Source organism: Mycetomoellerius zeteki, unplaced genomic scaffold (assembly GCF_001594055.1).
Source record: "Mycetomoellerius zeteki isolate Tzet28-1 unplaced genomic scaffold, Tzet1.0 scaffold221, whole genome shotgun sequence".
In the NCBI taxonomy this organism is placed as follows: Eukaryota; Metazoa; Arthropoda; class Insecta; order Hymenoptera; family Formicidae; genus Mycetomoellerius; species Mycetomoellerius zeteki.
Genome location: NW_017257184.1, coordinates 2,595,801 through 2,612,815, shown reverse-complemented (window position 1 = coordinate 2,612,815; position 17,015 = coordinate 2,595,801). Strand labels below are relative to the sequence as shown.

At 43.8% G+C, this 17,015-nt stretch overlaps 2 protein-coding genes across 6 annotated transcripts in view; one reads left to right on the top strand and one right to left on the bottom strand.

The window, feature by feature from the left end:
- Positions 1-17,015, top strand: part of LOC108722905 (zinc finger protein 91) — a 342,323-nt gene that overhangs the window by 36,927 nt on the left and 288,381 nt on the right. The window lies entirely within an intron of this gene.
- Positions 529-17,015, bottom strand: part of osa (trithorax group protein osa) — a 19,751-nt gene continuing 3,264 nt past the window's right edge. Inside the window, exons 1-17 of one of the 5 annotated variants that reach the window (XM_018448251.1) lie at positions 11,553-12,561; positions 9,960-10,107; positions 9,486-9,584; positions 8,982-9,307; positions 8,495-8,891; positions 8,278-8,403; positions 7,970-8,151; positions 7,797-7,838; positions 6,560-6,757; positions 5,552-5,771; positions 5,129-5,305; positions 4,806-4,965; positions 4,451-4,712; positions 4,202-4,373; positions 3,783-4,093; positions 3,287-3,526; positions 529-3,012 (exon numbers count right to left, since the gene is read on the bottom strand). In XM_018448251.1, the coding sequence (XP_018303753.1) occupies positions 1,012-3,012; positions 3,287-3,526; positions 3,783-4,093; positions 4,202-4,373; positions 4,451-4,712; positions 4,806-4,965; positions 5,129-5,305; positions 5,552-5,771; positions 6,560-6,757; positions 7,797-7,838; positions 7,970-8,151; positions 8,278-8,403; positions 8,495-8,891; positions 8,982-9,307; positions 9,486-9,584; positions 9,960-10,107; positions 11,553-11,627 (5,136 nt within the window). In that variant the 5' untranslated portion in view covers positions 11,628-12,561 and the 3' untranslated portion in view covers positions 529-1,011. Of the gene's footprint in view, positions 3,013-3,286; positions 3,527-3,782; positions 4,094-4,201; positions 4,374-4,450; positions 4,713-4,805; positions 4,966-5,128; positions 5,306-5,551; positions 5,772-6,559; positions 6,758-7,796; positions 7,839-7,969; positions 8,152-8,277; positions 8,404-8,494; positions 8,892-8,981; positions 9,308-9,485; positions 9,585-9,959; positions 10,108-11,552; positions 12,562-17,015 lie in introns of those variants that run through there. The other 4 variants (XM_018448247.1, XM_018448248.1, XM_018448249.1 and 1 more) reach the window with 4 other exon arrangements.

Sequence of the window (17,015 nt, the reverse complement as noted above, 5' to 3'; positions counted from 1 at the left end):
ACAGCCGCAAACGTATATTTGCGCCATCGTAGCCGCAGCACGAAAATCGAATAAGATTCAAATGGAAGTGTGTTATCTACAAAATATCTTAATTACTCGCTAATTACAGCACAAAACATGCAAATATAAAAATTTGCATTATATTATCGTTTAATATTTATATATATCATCATCCGATATATCATTCCACATCGCACCATTAAGGTTCGCCGACATGATTCTTGGTATATATATTATTATGCAGCTGACCGTTGTCTCTTGAAAGTTCATTTTCTTTTTTTTACTGCGTATGCATATGTGAGTGTATAGATATATATATATGTGTGTATGTGTGTGTGTGTGTGTGTGTGTGTGTGTGTGTGTGTGTGTGTGTGTGTGTTGATGCATGCTCGCGGTTGCACACGCGCGCATGTATGTCTGTGAGTGCGTGTATCTGTGTTTTGTTTAGTTTATGTTCTGTGTTGTGTGCATATGCTCAGTGGATATGGGATGTGTGCATGTCGAACCATGTTTTTCTGTGTGTGTGTATGTGTTTGTGTGTATCTTTTTTCTTTCATTAACTATGAAATATCTTACACTATCGATATTATTCCAATTCATCGAAGGGGAAGGTATACCGGCAGGCGGATATCGCATCAGGTATACCTACACGCTAACACCAATAATTAAACTTTCTTACTTCCTGTTTAATCGATATAAAACTACAACTGCGCTGCCATGGCTTTTAATCAGCACTTTTGTTCCTTCACTCGTGCACTCTATCACGTCGCGCGCGAGTCTTTCTCGCCTCGTCACTCTCCCTCGTCTCTTTCCATCATATATATCCGTCTATCTCCCGCTTTCCCCACAACGTCCGCCTTTTAAACGCACTATAGCCGTCCGTACACAACGTCGTACCATTACAACATCATCGCCGTCGCGTGCGTCTTACTCATCGTTGTCGTCACCGTCGGCACCGTTAATAATAATCCGCGCGAATCGCGTACTAGTGTCCCGACCGACGACAGAGAGTTACGTGCCCCTCGAACACTGGAACAACACACGCGCGACTATCGCAGCGACTTGCTGATCCAGGATCTGACTCATTACCAAGGCGAGCAGGCGGGACTCGTGTTGCAGAAGGAGAGTTCGGTTATCCGGATGCCTGGCGAGGTTGAGCAGCGTGCCGGCCGCACGTCGCAACATATCCAGGCTGGTGCCCATCGATTCGGGATTGTCGCGCAGAGCCGCGAGACCGTGCTGATTAGCGACACCGATTGCACTTGACTCGGCCTGCTCGATGAACGCGACGAGCAGAGCAACGCACGGCGTCTGCAGGGCGATGGTGCGTGCGACGCCGCTGTCCGCGGCCGACAGGAAGTGCAGTAGATTCACGCCGAATTCGCGCAGCACCTGTTCTTCGCTGCGGCAGAGGAGCCTAGTCAGCACCGAGCATAGTCTCTGTAATCGTGAGTACGGCGGCGTCGCCACCACCAGATCAACGTTGCACTCGGTAACGCATAATTTGCACAACGCCTCAAGCGCGAGTCTCTGCGGCGACAATGAGGAATTCGGACTGACCGTTGGGAAAGGATCCTGACCATGAGCAGCCGGGCATACGGCCCAGTGAAGAAGACCGTCAAGTACTGGCCGTGAGATCTCCTCCGGATGCTGGCTCAGGTCCATGTGGCCGGATATGTTGGCGGCCATCACGAGGACGTTCTCCCTCACGTGATGGAGGAAGTCCCACCACCATTCGCCCTCGCCTTGCAGACTGCTACACGAGTCCGCAAAATCCGCGTCCTCTTCACGATCGTAATTGCGCGTCTTTTGCGCCCGTATCGGGTGTTCGTGATGCAACAGCAATAATTTGCCTAGTAGACTAAGGAACGTAACGTTCTTCGCGAATTCCGCTTCATTGCCGGGGATAAAAGTGAGATTCCTCAAGATAGTCGACAGGCACACGCAACGACGGGCCAGGCTGTCCTGTGTTTCCGTTACCAGGTAAAGACTCGCTTCGTCCCTGGAGTAACTCTCGTCCTCGTAGTCACTTATCCTCCGTCGTTTTAACGTTCCTGCCGGATCTCTTATTTGTAATCTTGGTCCCTCCCTGTCGTCTCTCGTCGTTAGCAATTCATGTTCGTCCGTCGTTTCTGTCTTGATCTCAGTTTTATCTATGGTGTTATCAATGTTGCCTGAAACCGTCGCTACCGATTCATTCAGTCCATTTTGCGTCGGCAACGAGTCCTCGTCGTTCTTTGACATATCACTGCCAAAGTGCTCACCCATATTGTTGTTTGCTTTCGTCACTTCGCTGTCGCAATCCTTTTTAAAGCCGTCGTTCTTCTTCTCGAATAGTTCTCTTGTGAGATCGTTCATCTCTACGGGCTCCTTCTTGATCCTCGACAGCACGTCACTTAAAGTTTTCGTCTTCTTTTTCTTATCCAGCTGTTGCTGCTTACGTTCGCCACTGTCTTTGTTAGATTGCTTGTCGCCAAGCTCACCGGACTTGTGAGTGAAGTCTAGCGTCTCGTGGACACCACCGACGCTATCCGCTTTGGCTTCGTCTTTCAAATCTGTGCTATCAACTTCCTTCTGCAACAACGGCGGTTTCTCGTCCCTTAGTAAACGGGCGAAAGGCACCGAGCCCACCTCAGACTGAAAACACGTGACGATGTATTTGGTCGCGTTCGTGTCGACTTGCCACGGCTCGGTTTCCGACTCGCACTCCTGATGATCCCAAGGCCTCCGGGTGTCCAAAACAAACAGATCGTCATCCCGAGGAACGATCTTAACGGGGCGACCTCTCCTCGAGAGATACGTATAATTCGATGTCGACAGCAATTTCGTCCGATCTTCCGAATCGATCGGGCGCGTTACCGCACCGAGGTCTACCTCCGGACCATCTGCGGCCTGGCAATAGCGATCGTCGTCGTTTACACATGATTCGAACATGTCGGAGAGAGAACGCGAGAAGTGTTCCAGCAGAACGTCCAGTAGTCCGGGTAGGTGTGTCAATCCGAAATAACTTACCTGTAAACGGAAAATTTATAAACATTTTGTACATACATACATTTTATTCTATTACTATATATATAAAAATATTTAATATCTTTTTAGCGTTTTTTACGTGAATTAGGTCTTCAAAATATATATAAATAATTGCAGCACGAAAGATTCGTTAATATAAATTGTTGTATATCTCACATTTGTTGCATATTTTATCTTTTCATTTCATGTGAATTTCTACTATATACATTGTTTTTTTTTTCTTTAAAATAATTACGATAGCAAAAAATATACTTACAGAAGAGTCATCGAATAATAAAATGTTTAATACATCAAGGGCCCAGCAGCTCTCAGCGAGCAGACCCGATCTCAAAGCCATCATGATGCGCCAAGCTTCTACTGGTGCCACGTCAGCGCGCGTCAGTTTTCGTCGCTTGTACAAAAGAGGCGTGATCGCTTCTACGCTGTCAGGAGGGAATGTCATTTCTCTCTTTGACGTCGGTTGCTGGCTGATCATGGGACTTACTCCGAGTTGAGTCTGTGCAAAATAATACGATGATATTTCGTTTGTCTATGAAACAGCTTGATTGAAATGATCACATATCGCGAAACAAATACAGTTCCAAACAACTATGATAACGATAACTATGATAACAAAACAATTAATTGAAGATTGTACTAAGTATGGAATGTGCTGATTTATAGCAGATATAAATCTTGTTAAGTTTCTCGTTATTGCATTAAATTATTTTAGAATGAACTTATGAAAATATTGTTTGCAGAATTAAGCGTACCTGATGATTCCCGGGTGTTGGATACAAAGGGGACGGTTGATTCGTGTAGCGATGATCCCACGGTGGAGGCGGGTGCGCTATAGCGTTTAGAGATGGCTGGGATGAGGATCTATTCGATGGCTGACTGGCCCATTGTTGACTACTAGCCATGTTGACTACCGGAGGAGTTGGGGCAGCGGTGACGACTTGGGTTCCTTGTTGCGGCGGCTGCGGTTGTGGTTGTTGTGATGGCGATTGTGCCGGCTGGCTTGGGTATTGAACTCTATTGTTTCCACTATTACTATTGTACTGATTAGTTGTATTTGGCCATCCTGCAGCAAGAAATAGCATTTGGGTTAATCAAGATCAAAATATTCATTTAGCTTGCAAAACTTTTTCTGAAATAGTAATACATGATTATCGACATTAAAGTATCTCACCTGGATAAGCTGGTCGTTGTTGATTATATTGGGGATACTGTTGGTCTTTGGCAAAGTCTGGGTGACGTCTAGGTTGAGTGGGACCTGGAGGGGGTGGTGGCATGTTCTTGTTAGCCGATCCGCTTGCGGTATATATTTGAGTTCCAGCGGGTGCTCCATATCCAACGTTGCTCTGCAACACAATGAAAGATTGTTAATTTTATCATTTTATGTATCAAATATGATTAATATAAAGACATCGAGTATTACTTGTTCCTGTCGATAGTAGTCTTGCGGACACGAGTATGACGGCACAGTTGGCGGTTGCGAAGGCGAGGAAGGCTGGCTAGTCGCCGTTTGCTGTTGCACAGTGACCGGATGAGTCTGCGGTCCCGAAGGATAGCTGTTGCTCCGCGCGTTAGGAGGCGTTCCCGTGGGATAACTAGCGGGACCTTGTTGACCGCTGGTGTATCTGTTGTACATATCCTGTCCAGTAGCGTTGTTCGGCGGCATGTTACCACTCGGGTATCCCCTGTACGTGACGAAAATGAATATGAATGTTTTTCTCCGCGGAACGTTATTAAAACGAGAAACACGTCGATGATGATCGCCTATGGTCTCTCACCTGTCGACATCTGGTACGTATGGAGGATAATGCGATCTGGGAGAGTACGGTTGATTGAACTCTCCTTGTTGAGACATCGCGTTTCCCTGTGGCCGTATGTACTGTTCTTGAGGATAGTTCTGATAGGAGCCCGTGTTTTGGTAAGTGCCTTGTTGTATCCCTTCAAAAACAAAATTGTTATAAAGTTCTTGACAAAGTTTATTGATAAAATCACAATAAATGTATTCGATAAATTCTATAGTATATATAACATTACTATAGAGATATAAAAATGACTCTAATGGCATGCATAACTAAGGAAAGGCAAACTGTGAGAAATATACCTTGATGGGTGGAGGGCGTGCTGCTTTGGCTGGGTGGCCTAGGTGGTGGCGGCGTATACTCTGACGATGGGCCACCGGGTGTGCCGCCTGCATAACTACCTTGGTAGCTTCCATAACCATCCATAGAAGCGTTACTTGATCCAGCAGCGGGAAAAGAGTCTTGAGAATTGGAAGAACCTGCGAGAACAAATCGTTTTTTAGTTGAGAAGTTTCTTGATACAAAAAAGCTTTGAACAAGCAAATAACATTTTGGGGAATAAGGGATTTTTTCGGAATGAAAGAATGACAAAAATTCCAAGTCAGTCTTGAAATTGCAAGGATTTTTTCAGTTTTTCAAAATTAAATTCCAGAATAATTTCAGGATTCAAGGATATTCAAAGATCGCTGGATATACTGTATATGTGTGGAAAATATAGTTCATACCCGGCGATGGTACGGAAGCAGTTCCCTTGGATCCCTTCTTCTTCGAACCCGCTTCGACCTGATTGATAATGGGTTGTGGATCCACACCGCCACGATCAAAGTGGCATTCATATGCTAGCAGATGCTTCGTATAATGCTTGCGCAAAGTGTAAGCAGCGCTACTGCTAGCACCGATGCCTAACAGACCAGCTATATCCTTCCACGTCTTGTTTTTCGTCACCTACAGAAAGAAATTACACATAGACGTTCTTTACTAGGCTCGCGAAGAGCAGTTTCACGTCGAATTTCAAACACAGACAAAAAATCTGCATGTCCAAAAGAAACGCAATAATATAAAAGGCATTGCCGACATTTTATAGCCTGAAGTACCAGTCTAAAAAAAAATGGATATGGATCGGCGAAATTTCTAAATGCATGCAAATATAAAAAAAAAATTAAAAAAAGGATGAGAGAAATACACAGAGTACAATCGGAACGATTACCGTTATTGTATTTAATATTTCGATATTAAAAGTTTATCTTCGCTGTGTGATTATTAGAATAATTCCATATAGCACCAAGGTTTGTAGATCAGGGTGTTTCCATATTCTGTTGAACAACTACTTTAAGAAAAGATATGTTAAGCATTTCTTTTTCTTTCTTTTCCTAATATTTAGACACAGATTATGAGAAAGGGATACTAATAGCAAAAATAATACAACTATACACGTACATCATGCACAATTCAACTAGACGTAAAAACAAAGCGTATTCTGAGGTGTTCCAATATAAATTATTTCAATTTCAGATCTGAACTCCGATAAATTATCAAAGTTTTATCAAAGTTTTGCTCGACGCAAACTTTAGAAATACTTTGAATCATCGAGCACCAATAGCAAGGAGTAATCAACAAAAGACACCTCAAAAATGTACAGTGTGCAGAGCAAGTATAAAGAATGTAAAAATACATAAAAACGATACAACAAAAACTATGTAAGACACCAAGGGCTAGATGGAACTACACTGCACCTTGCATACCTCCATGAAGCCCCCCCTCTCCTTCACGTAGAGATAAAGCCGAAATAGATCGAGGGGGTTCTTGGAGATGGTAGGACAACTGGTGATCGGTGATCTTCGTTCTTCCATGAAGTTGACTAGCTTATCCAGCCAGCTTCTTCGTTCTAGCGATTCGTCCATTTCGTATAACTTTGCCAAACTATCTGTCTTCTGAAAGTCGCAATTATTACGCTTCTTTAGCATACTCTTATATGAGAATCTTGTGTAGAATTTTATTAATATAATTCGTCAGAAATGTCTCGTGATGTATTATCGATCTAACTAAAACATAGAACAATTATTATTCTTGCAAAGCTGCGAACATAATCCCAATCGTAGGAGCAATTATCTAACATGCATAAATATAGTTTTTATTTATTTCTTCTCTCCATTTGGTACACATTTTTAATTAACACCAATTGTTAAGATATACCTCACTCTTATCATTAATAAAACGTACATTTCTATTAAATAAGTCCACAGTAAATAAATAGGAAATATTAGTATTCTTGAAGACTTTGATAACTATTTTTTTTACTCAACGTATGTTCAAAAATATTTTATTTAATATTCATTAGAAATTAATTGAAATAGCAATACATGATATGCAGCCCAGTAATTTAATGCATGCGATAATTATTATTAAGTAAATTTTCTATTATTATGCGAATATGGAGAAGTAATAAAATAAAAAGCAAAATTTATAAAATATTGATTGTGAATGCAAGAAATAAGCATCAATACGTTTGAATAAGTCATCCATGTAAGATCATTTGAGATTGCTGCAAAATTTATGTAATACAAACAATTTGTGGTAATATTTGTATCACTATATTATTTTTTAAAGCGTGGGTTATATTATAATTCTTTTGCAATCTTATAAAAGAAGTAGTTAATTATTGTGTTGTTATAATTGTCTGCCCAATAAAAATTTTACATTAGTAATATCAGGACAAATGATACACTTTAAAATATTAATACGCAAATTAGAAATTAGATTATTAAAACTATATTAAGTATTAAGATAACGATATACTTAACGTAGCTTTTATGAATATAGCGCATTATGATCTGCGAGATTAATATTATATAATGCACATGTGCCAAGTAAGAAAAGTTAGTGTAAAGTAAAAATGTCTAAAGCGTAGAGTGCAAAAGGGGAATGACATCTCGACGATATAACAAATATTTGTAGTGAAAAAACAATAACCTTAGATCTGTACGGGTCTTGAGGCACATGACTGTTAAACACCTGTAAAATATCAAAATATTGAAAGTGCAAATAATATGTTGCATTTAAACTTCATCTGGTAATGAGTTAACTGCTAATTTAGTACATTAGAATGTATATCACGTGTGAAAGTGTATGTGGAAAATACGTACAGGACTAGCAGGAGTACGTGGCCAACCAGGACTGTTCATATCAGAATATTCCTCGTGAATTGAATTAATGCTAGCAGCGCCAGGAGACGGAACAGTGCTCTGTGGTGTCGCAGGATGGCTGTGGTATCCTCCTATCATTTCCTTCCGTACTTTTGGTGTAAATGCTGGATCTTCACCAGAGGCTGTTTATAAATACATTTTGTTAAGATAATTCCCCTCTCGTATTGCGACGACCCGAGTTTTACAAGATTAAATTCCACGAACAAAAACAAACAGATTTAGAAATAATAATTATAAATAATACTAACCAGCTGATGCATTAGATAACGTTGACTGTTGCGAACCTTCATCCAGAGACGTGCCGTCTGGACCTGTTGTTATTACAGATGTCACAGTACCACTCGAAGTAGATATGACATTTATAGCTGACGTACCTATGCATAAAACATGCAATTTTGCTATTCATTTGTGCGCAGACAATAATAAAAGGAGAAAGACTACTTGATTTAAGATACTTTCACTCACCTGAAGCAGTCGTGGTTATACCGCTGTCGTTGGAAGTCTCAGCCGTGAGATCTGCGGAATTGTGGCTGGTAGGAGTTGGTGCTGACGCGGGATGTGAATTCGGTGTTGTACTCGGCGGTGGCATCGGGCTACCCTCGTGGTTGAGAGGCGGCGTAGCTGCCGGCGTATGTAAATGTGGTACCGCCGAGCTGGTAGGCGGTGGTGGTTGATTACTTATGTGATTAGGAGACGGTGGTGGCGGACCCATCGAGCTCGCCGGCGGTCCCATATTACCAATGACAGGTACTCCTGGAGCGCCTGGCGGTACCATTGCGGTTGCACCACCAGCACCATAAACTTGCGGTGGTCCCGGACTCGGTGGCATTCCAGGCGGTACACTATTAAAGCCCATTTTATGCTGAAAGACACAAGACACGTTAGCTTCGTTCGATACAACGGTGAAATAAATCATTGCTATATATTGTCGATTAAATTAAATGTTTATTACCGTGTACGGTGGATATTGTACTAAGTTATTGGGTCTGTTGGGAGGCTGATACTGATTGTTGGGTGGTGGTTGCGAGTTCGCAGGCGTTGGATATCCTTGTGGAAATTGCATGTGAGGACGAGGAGGTGGATACGTAGATTGTGCATGATAACCTCCAGGCTGACCCGCAGCTGTCCCACCAGCTGCATAGCCCATTCCACCACCCATGGGACTAATCCCACCGAGAGCCGTCGAACCAGGTCCCGGTTGCACTACACCAGGACCAGTGCTGTTCATTTTGTAGCTATGCATATGTGGTGAAGGACCCAATGGTTGCTGGTATGCTCCTAAAATCAATGACCATTTCACCTTATTATTATCGGTTTTAATGTGACAATTTGCACCGGAAACAAATGAATAAATCTCGCAAAAAACGAATGATTAGAGGTGCGTTCGGGGAGACGCAAATAAGGCTAATAGTGTCTCCCCAAATGTACCTAAAAGCAGAAAAAGCAGAATTTGTACCTTGAGTGGTCATAGGAGAGTGACTCATGCGCGGTGCTGGCCCACTACTATCCGACTGGCTACTCGACGGACGTGGAGGCATCTGAACGTTTTGTTGGCCTGTACATTCAAGAATAAATTTTCAGAAAGGTACTCCAACATTATACAATGCAAGAAAAGAATAAAGAAAGAAAAAGACGATAGTAAGATAAACTCTTATATAACATCCAAGTAACACTTCTTCAATGTCATTATTAAGAAAAAGAGAACACAAACGTATTAGTTATTTGAATACATTGAGCGTACTATACAGAGCATCCCAGATATATTAAAAAGTCAATGAGAAGTAAAATTTTCTTTTTAGAAAAGAATCAACTCTAAATCTTCACACATCAAATATGAACATTTCTGTAACTCTGGGATATCCTGTACAGAGCAATCTGCAATTAGAAATTCTATTATTAAATACAAATGCGAGTGAAAAGAGAGACAGACGTAAAAAAGACCGACCAACAGCAGGGGACATCGAGCGAGAACCTGTGGATCCTGTTGGTGACGGGGTAGGTCTCATCCCCTGAGAATTCGGTGTCCCTGGGCAAGCTGGTCCATTCGAACTGTCGTTACTATTCTGTCCTGATAATTCCTGCAATTCAAATTAAACCATAGGATAACAACTTGCAATAATAAAAAAGAGATTACTTAAAAATAAAAGAAAAATAATATAAGATATGAATGCAGTAGAGATAAATTTTGGTGCAAGCTCCATCTTATTCGATTCGAGTTTCACAGTTTATGATAAACAAACTGTGTGGGCGTGATTTTAAACAGCTGATAAGAAGATACGTTTTGTAATACTTTTCACACGACTATCCCAAATTCATACATCATGTGATTAGTCGGCAAATATCGGTTGTAATTTTTTTGAAGTAGGTCAGCACACTAGTGAGCGTTGAACCACTGTAGAACCATCACAAATATTCATTCACTGCGATAGCGGGCACTAGTTAAAAATACAAGATACGGAAACGTTCTTGACGTAAACAGTTGACAATCGCGATTCAGATGAGACACACCAGTTCGATCGGCGACTATTCCGAAGTCAAAGAGAACGACGAAGATCACTTTAACAAAATGAGTTGTAGCTGTACGATAGTCCGATTCGATGAAAAGTCACACGCGCGAGTTCACCTCCCTGTTACGTCGGCGGTTCTGTTTAGCGCGATTCGCGCCGCCTTCGTGGCTACGGACGACGCGACGCGGCGAACCGACGTCGTCGGGCGTGCTCTCGTGCAGCTCGGACGTTGGTGGAGAGGCGGAGGATCGCGTGTTCCTCGTCTGGAAAATCAATCGACGTCGATACTGACGGTGACGGCGATGACGATGACGACGACGACGACGACGGCGGTGGCGGTGGCAGCGATGATGACGACGGCTGTCCGAAGCGGCGCGAAGCGAAGCGAGAACCCAGCAACGGCGATGTCGCCCATGTTATTCGAGTCCGCGCGCGCGGCGGTTAGTATCTCGCGCACGAATGTACGTTCTTGTCACACACGTATCCCGCGTAGCGAGCGGTACAAGGCGGAACGATCCTGCCTACGATCGTTGCCGTCGTTGTCGTCGCAACGCGATGGCACGCGGCGTCGTCCTCGGCTCCAGTCTACGAAGCGCACAACAACCGTGTGTATACCCGACGGTCGAAATCGGTGTGTGCATGTGCCCGCGTGTACACGCACTTGATACGGGTACGGGTATCGTCCGTCACAACGAGGCGCATCGGCACACAACGAGCGGCGGGCCCGCTGCGTGTGCGTGAATACGCGCGCGTGTGCGTGCATTCAGGGTAGAGAAGGGGCGGGCAGGGCGAGAGGAGGGAAGGAGAAAGAGAGTGGAACGGAGACGAGGAGGGTTATAGAATCGGCGAGAGAGATGAATATAGAGTAGAGACGGCGTAGGTAGGGATAGAGCGAGCGAGAGAGAAAGAGAGAGAGACGTGATCGGCGGAAGGGAGATAGCGCGAGAAGCGAGGGGAAGGGAACGGAGGGAGACCGAGAGGAACGAAAGAAAATTCAGGCACATCATTACACCTACCAGGCCGCGTATAGTTGCTCCGTGCGGATGGCGATTAAACACTTCCTCGGGCGTACGAGCGAATGTACGGTACATAGGCCGTCCGGCACAAGGACTCTCGGCATGACGCGAGAGATCGAAGGAGAGGCGTTACCCGGCTCTCCACTTAAAGCACGACGAGTAGCAACCGGAGGCGGAGGAAAAGAGAGAGAGAGAGAGAGAGAGAGAAACAATAAGAGAAGCGGAAACGTATTTCGCACCGTGCGGAGTCGCGCTTTCACATGTTTGTCGAACCGCGCGGAGTAACGTACGCGCGAAGCGGAGGAGAGCGTCCTTCTCTCGGAGAGGATTTCGCGGGCGAGAGAATTATCGGACCATCGTTGGCGTACCGGTTCAACGCGGGCATTATATTCCCGGTTGTATTCGTTCCTGGTTGTGCCCGTCCCCCTTTTCCGCGCGTCGGTGGACGCGCGCGCTCTTTTTATCTCTCTCTTTCTCTCTCTCTCTCTTGCGCGCGCGCTTTTATTCCGCCAACGCCGTCGTTTTGCTGTCGTGTGCGTGCCAGCTCGTTCTCCGCGAGCGTCTCATGTTGTGTCAATAAGTCTGCCAAAGAGCTCCGTGTCACGGTACCGAGTCACCGAGGCTGATGGAACTTTGGAAGAGGCACGTAGAGTTACGTAGTACAGTAATAGTCGCGTCGTCGTAATCGTCGTCCCTCTATTCGCGCCTGCCTGCCTGTTTGCTGCGTGAATGCGTGCGTGCGTGCGTGCGCGTGTCGCGTGCACACGCGTCAAGCAGGTTATAATCCACGCTTGGAGCCCGCGACTTGGAACGTATAGTAACGTACGCGATAGAGAGAGAGGAGGCGCAGGTCGCGCGATACGAAATGTTGAGCAAGAAGCGATCCTTTTTATCGGGGTCGCTCTTCGTCGTCGCCGAGATCTCGGTTTACAGATTTCCACGTCTAGCTAAGCTAGCTGGCGCTGGCTCGTCGGAGGGCGTTCTTTCGTGGCGCGGCAAGCGCGTTCGCCGCCAGCCGCTCTCGGCCGTTTCCGCCGAGCCTCGGCGCCTACCGTGCGCCAGCGAATCGTTCCCAAAAGCCCTGGCTCCGGTCTCGGGAACTCTATCCGAAGTCGATATATTCCCGTATATATAGTCAGTACTCTACTATCTATTCTCGCTAATAATATTATTGCTGTTAACATTCTACGTTTTCCGCGGCGTATCTTTTCTCTGAAGAAGATTTTCTCTTCTATCCCCCCTCCTCCTCCTCCCCCAGGGTTTCCCTTTACTTTGAACGTAGCTGGTAGATCGCGAATATCCAGAATCATGAAGTTGTCAACTTCACCCGCCGTCCCGAATCCATCGAATGTATAGCACACAGATCGTCTCGTGTGTTGGATATATGATATCGTACACTCTCAGATTCACTCACACAACACACACACGCGCGCACGCACGCACGCACGCATGCACACGCATACAAAAACGCAAAAATCGTGGCGCGACAAGCGGTCGGCGAGCGTCGTACGACTTCGTCACTTTTCGATCGGCGAATTTGTGTGCCCCAGTAAAGCCTGGGCACCGAGATTCCGTGTGTCTATACGATCTCGTTGTGTGTTCTCTTTATGCAAAAATAAAATTAATCCCTTCCCATGTTCCCATTAATTTCACGTGGAGTGAGAAGGGGAGAAAATATGTATGATACCACCTAGATCGCAAGATCGACAAAGATCCGCGCGAATAAAATGCAGCGCGATAAAAACGGATGATAAAAGAAAAAAACGTTTAAAATATCCTCGATACAGAGAGAGAAAGAAAGAAAAAGAGAAAGAGAGAAAGAGAGAGAGAGAGAGAGACCAGTTATTTAACGCTAAATACGGCTATCTAATTCGTGCTCCGAAATAAAAATGTACATGACAGACGAATATTCAGATATTCAACGCCAAACGTAGGTTTAAATCGCGGAAATGTAGATTTAAATCTTCATATATGTATATAAGATTCGTTATATCTTTAATTTTTGATAATGAAAAGCAAAAGATCTCGCTCCGTTTTTAGCGCGTTCGAGTCGAATGGCTCCTTCTTATCGGTCGAATGAAATTAAAAGCGATCGTTAAGAGGGCGGGGGAGGGGGGATCCTAAAGTCGCCTGTTTTACCGATTCAGCATTTTTTAGCAGGATCTACACACATGCAATTTATGCCATTGATACATCACTATACACTACTACTTTCTAAATTTCTTGGAGTAAAATCTCACTCCAAAAGAGTTAAAATGTTACCACTATTTAAAAAAGTGGAAAATTTGCATTCTTGAATGAGTGGCAGATTTTCATTCTTTTTTTGAAGTAAATCTCATTCCAAACATGTTAAACTCACTCAAAAAAAAAAAGAGTAAAAATCTACCATTCTTTTTCAAGAGAGCACATCAATATCGCACGCAACATATATATATATATATATATATATATATTCTAATCTTTCGTATTACAGAGCTGTCACAAATTCCTGAAATTCCATAATTTTTCTCTGATTTCCAAACGAAATTTCGTGACTTTTCCTGACTTTCAATAACACTTTGAAATTTCCTGTATTTTTGCCCTAATTTGAAAACCTAAATATTTTATTGAAAGATTAATTTAACATAGAACAGTTTCTGTAAATTATACTATTAATGTTGCTAACATAGCTTGCATTTTCAATTGTTAAATTGGTAGTATTCCAAAACTGCGTAACGTGATGTACGTATATCAAACTTCTTTAAAGATAAGAATTTTGATTCTCCAGAAAATTTTGTTAAATTTCCTGATTTTCCTTACTGTTTTCAATTACCCTGATAATTCCCTGATTTCCAATTTTTCAATGCTATATTAAGTATCTAAATCTAATTATAAAAAGTCAACTCAGTTCATGTAATTTCTAGTTCAACCCAAAATTATTTTATATATACAAAGTACAAAAATTTTATATAAAGCCAATATTAAAAACGCTAGAAATCGATAAAACAGTAATTTTCAAAATAATAATTTAGATCAATGATGCGCCACTATCTAATCAATTTAGATCAATGATGAGAATATATCTAATTAATCTTATTAAGTCTTTGTAAGATCTTAGCATTAAAATATATATTTCTTGACATGTGTGAATTTATTTACATTCTAATTCTGCATATCACGCGCCAAAATCTTTTTTCAATCTTAAAACTCATTCATGAGCAGAATTGGAATAGTAATATCACTTACTAAATTATACAAGCAAATTAATAATTTTTTTATGCTAATAAGCATCTTTTACAAGAATATTAATCGTTATATGTTAATGAAAATCTAAAAACAGCGAATAATTTACTGCGAAATATATTACCTCGGTAATGTAATTTTCTAACTTTTTCATTTTTTGTATAAAGTCGACCGGTTTGGACTATATTATGATTTATTTATGAAAAATACTCATTTATAAAAAATAATCAGCGAAACAGACGATTTTAGGATTCTCTTTAGTGTTCTCGGTTCGAAATACGTGTTTTGCGAGGAGAAATTCCGTTTCGGACACAAGATACGATCCAAGTTGGCGCGAATTGGGAACGCCGGTTTGATTCGTACAATCCATTGTCACCGAAGTCAGAGTGTTTACGTTATCGCGCACGACGGAGTTAATCCGTTCGATAGAAACGCGCTGAGCTTCAGCGATATGCTACGTGAATGTGTGTATAGAAAGGTCCGATCCGATCGGTATTTCTCTTTCTCTCTCCCTTTCTCTCTTTCTTTCACGGGCCGGTCACGAACACACGTACAGCAAGAAGATGTGCGTGAATGAAAACGTAAATAACGCTCGCGGGGGGGCATGTGCATATATTCTCGGGCGAGCGCGAAATCGCTCGGGTTACGCAACATTATTTTTATCTGCCGGTCGGCGTAATGTTATTATCCCGTCGGTTGTGACAATAACTGAATCCGAGGTTCATTCAACTTCGTCCATTTATCGGGGGAGAAGAGAAAAAGCGGGTATCGAGGCCGGCTATCGAGCCAGTCGTCAAAATAGTGCGATAATTTCGGTGAGAATTTCGATATGAGATTCCTATCTCGATTCGCGAAGATCGGACAAGGGAGGGATTTTTTTTTCCGCTTTTTTTTTCACGATTGCTCATAATTGGCTGGGAATTATTAACGACTCCCGGTACTCCGGAATGTCGGAGATCACCTGTAGCAGACTAAATACCCATGTGTTCCCATCAGGCGTGCTTATACATTGGATCGTCTGCTACCGTTCGTCGTTGTGCGCGCGGTTGTTCGGCTACACGAGTCGCGCCCGCTCCGGTCACCGCTGCCGATACATCGACGTTTTATTGACCGTACACCGCGTACCGTGACCGTGCATAAAGTTTCTGCCGTTTACGGCCGTTTACGACATCGCAGGTTTTTCCCGGATTATTTCCCATGGTTCCCACTTGTCCCAGTATCTCTTTATTTACTCCAATTCCGGAGAAACGATTTATTCCAATTTTAAAGGGTCAATGAGATAATGGAAAAATAATTTTCCCAATTCGTTGGTATTAACTCTCGACTTTCAGCTTTTATGTTCTGCAAAAAGTATGGAGAAAAACATAGGATACGTTTAATGACTTATTTTTCCTATTACAGCCTGTTCTAAAGTTGCAATTAAAATTAACCGATTCTCGCGTGAAAATTTTCCGTTATTTCGCGAATTTGGTAGATCGAGCTCGCTCGCGAAACAAATCGTTTCCTCGCCGTTTCATAACGTCGTAGAGCAAGTCGCGCTGGAGTAACATGGCGGGTATCGCCGCGACGGCGCCGAGAGCGCATGTACTCCACGAACGATTCGTGTGGTTAAAGATCCGCGAGCACTCCCGCCCTGATGGCCGAGCCAACGGGGCCGACGATGTTGTCCTGTTCCCCTCGTCGCGCATCACGCGGGATATTATCTCGCGGTGGTGAGTATCCCGGGGCGCTCTCTCGCTCGCTCTCTCTCGCTCGCTCTCTCTCTCTCCCCCCCCCTCTCTCTTTCTCTCTCGGACGCCCTGGAACGGCTCGATGCCGCAAACGACGGCATCCGGAAACTTGGAGCGTCGCGCGGATCCTAGAATAATAATCTCGCGTAGCTATACGCAGAGCGAGAGTTCACGGGGTTCTTGCGTTTCGCGGAACGGTACATTGCGATTACGTTCGAGTGGCCGCGCCGTGGTAGCGCAAGAAGTTCGATGGCGTGTCGCAGAGTGACAGTCGCATGATCCGACGTACCGAATATAGCCGAGCGCGACACAAAACGTCACATCGTCGCGCGCGCTGGCAGTGGGGAGAATCGCCGCCGCTGCCGTCGTCGTCGGTTTTCGACCAATCGCGCTCGCGCTCGCATCGCACCCCGCTACCGTCGCCGCGTTATCCGTGTCGGTTCTTTCGCTTACCCGCCCATGCAAACACGCCGGCAGTGGGGACGGGTAACCCCGGGGCGAGGGACAGGAG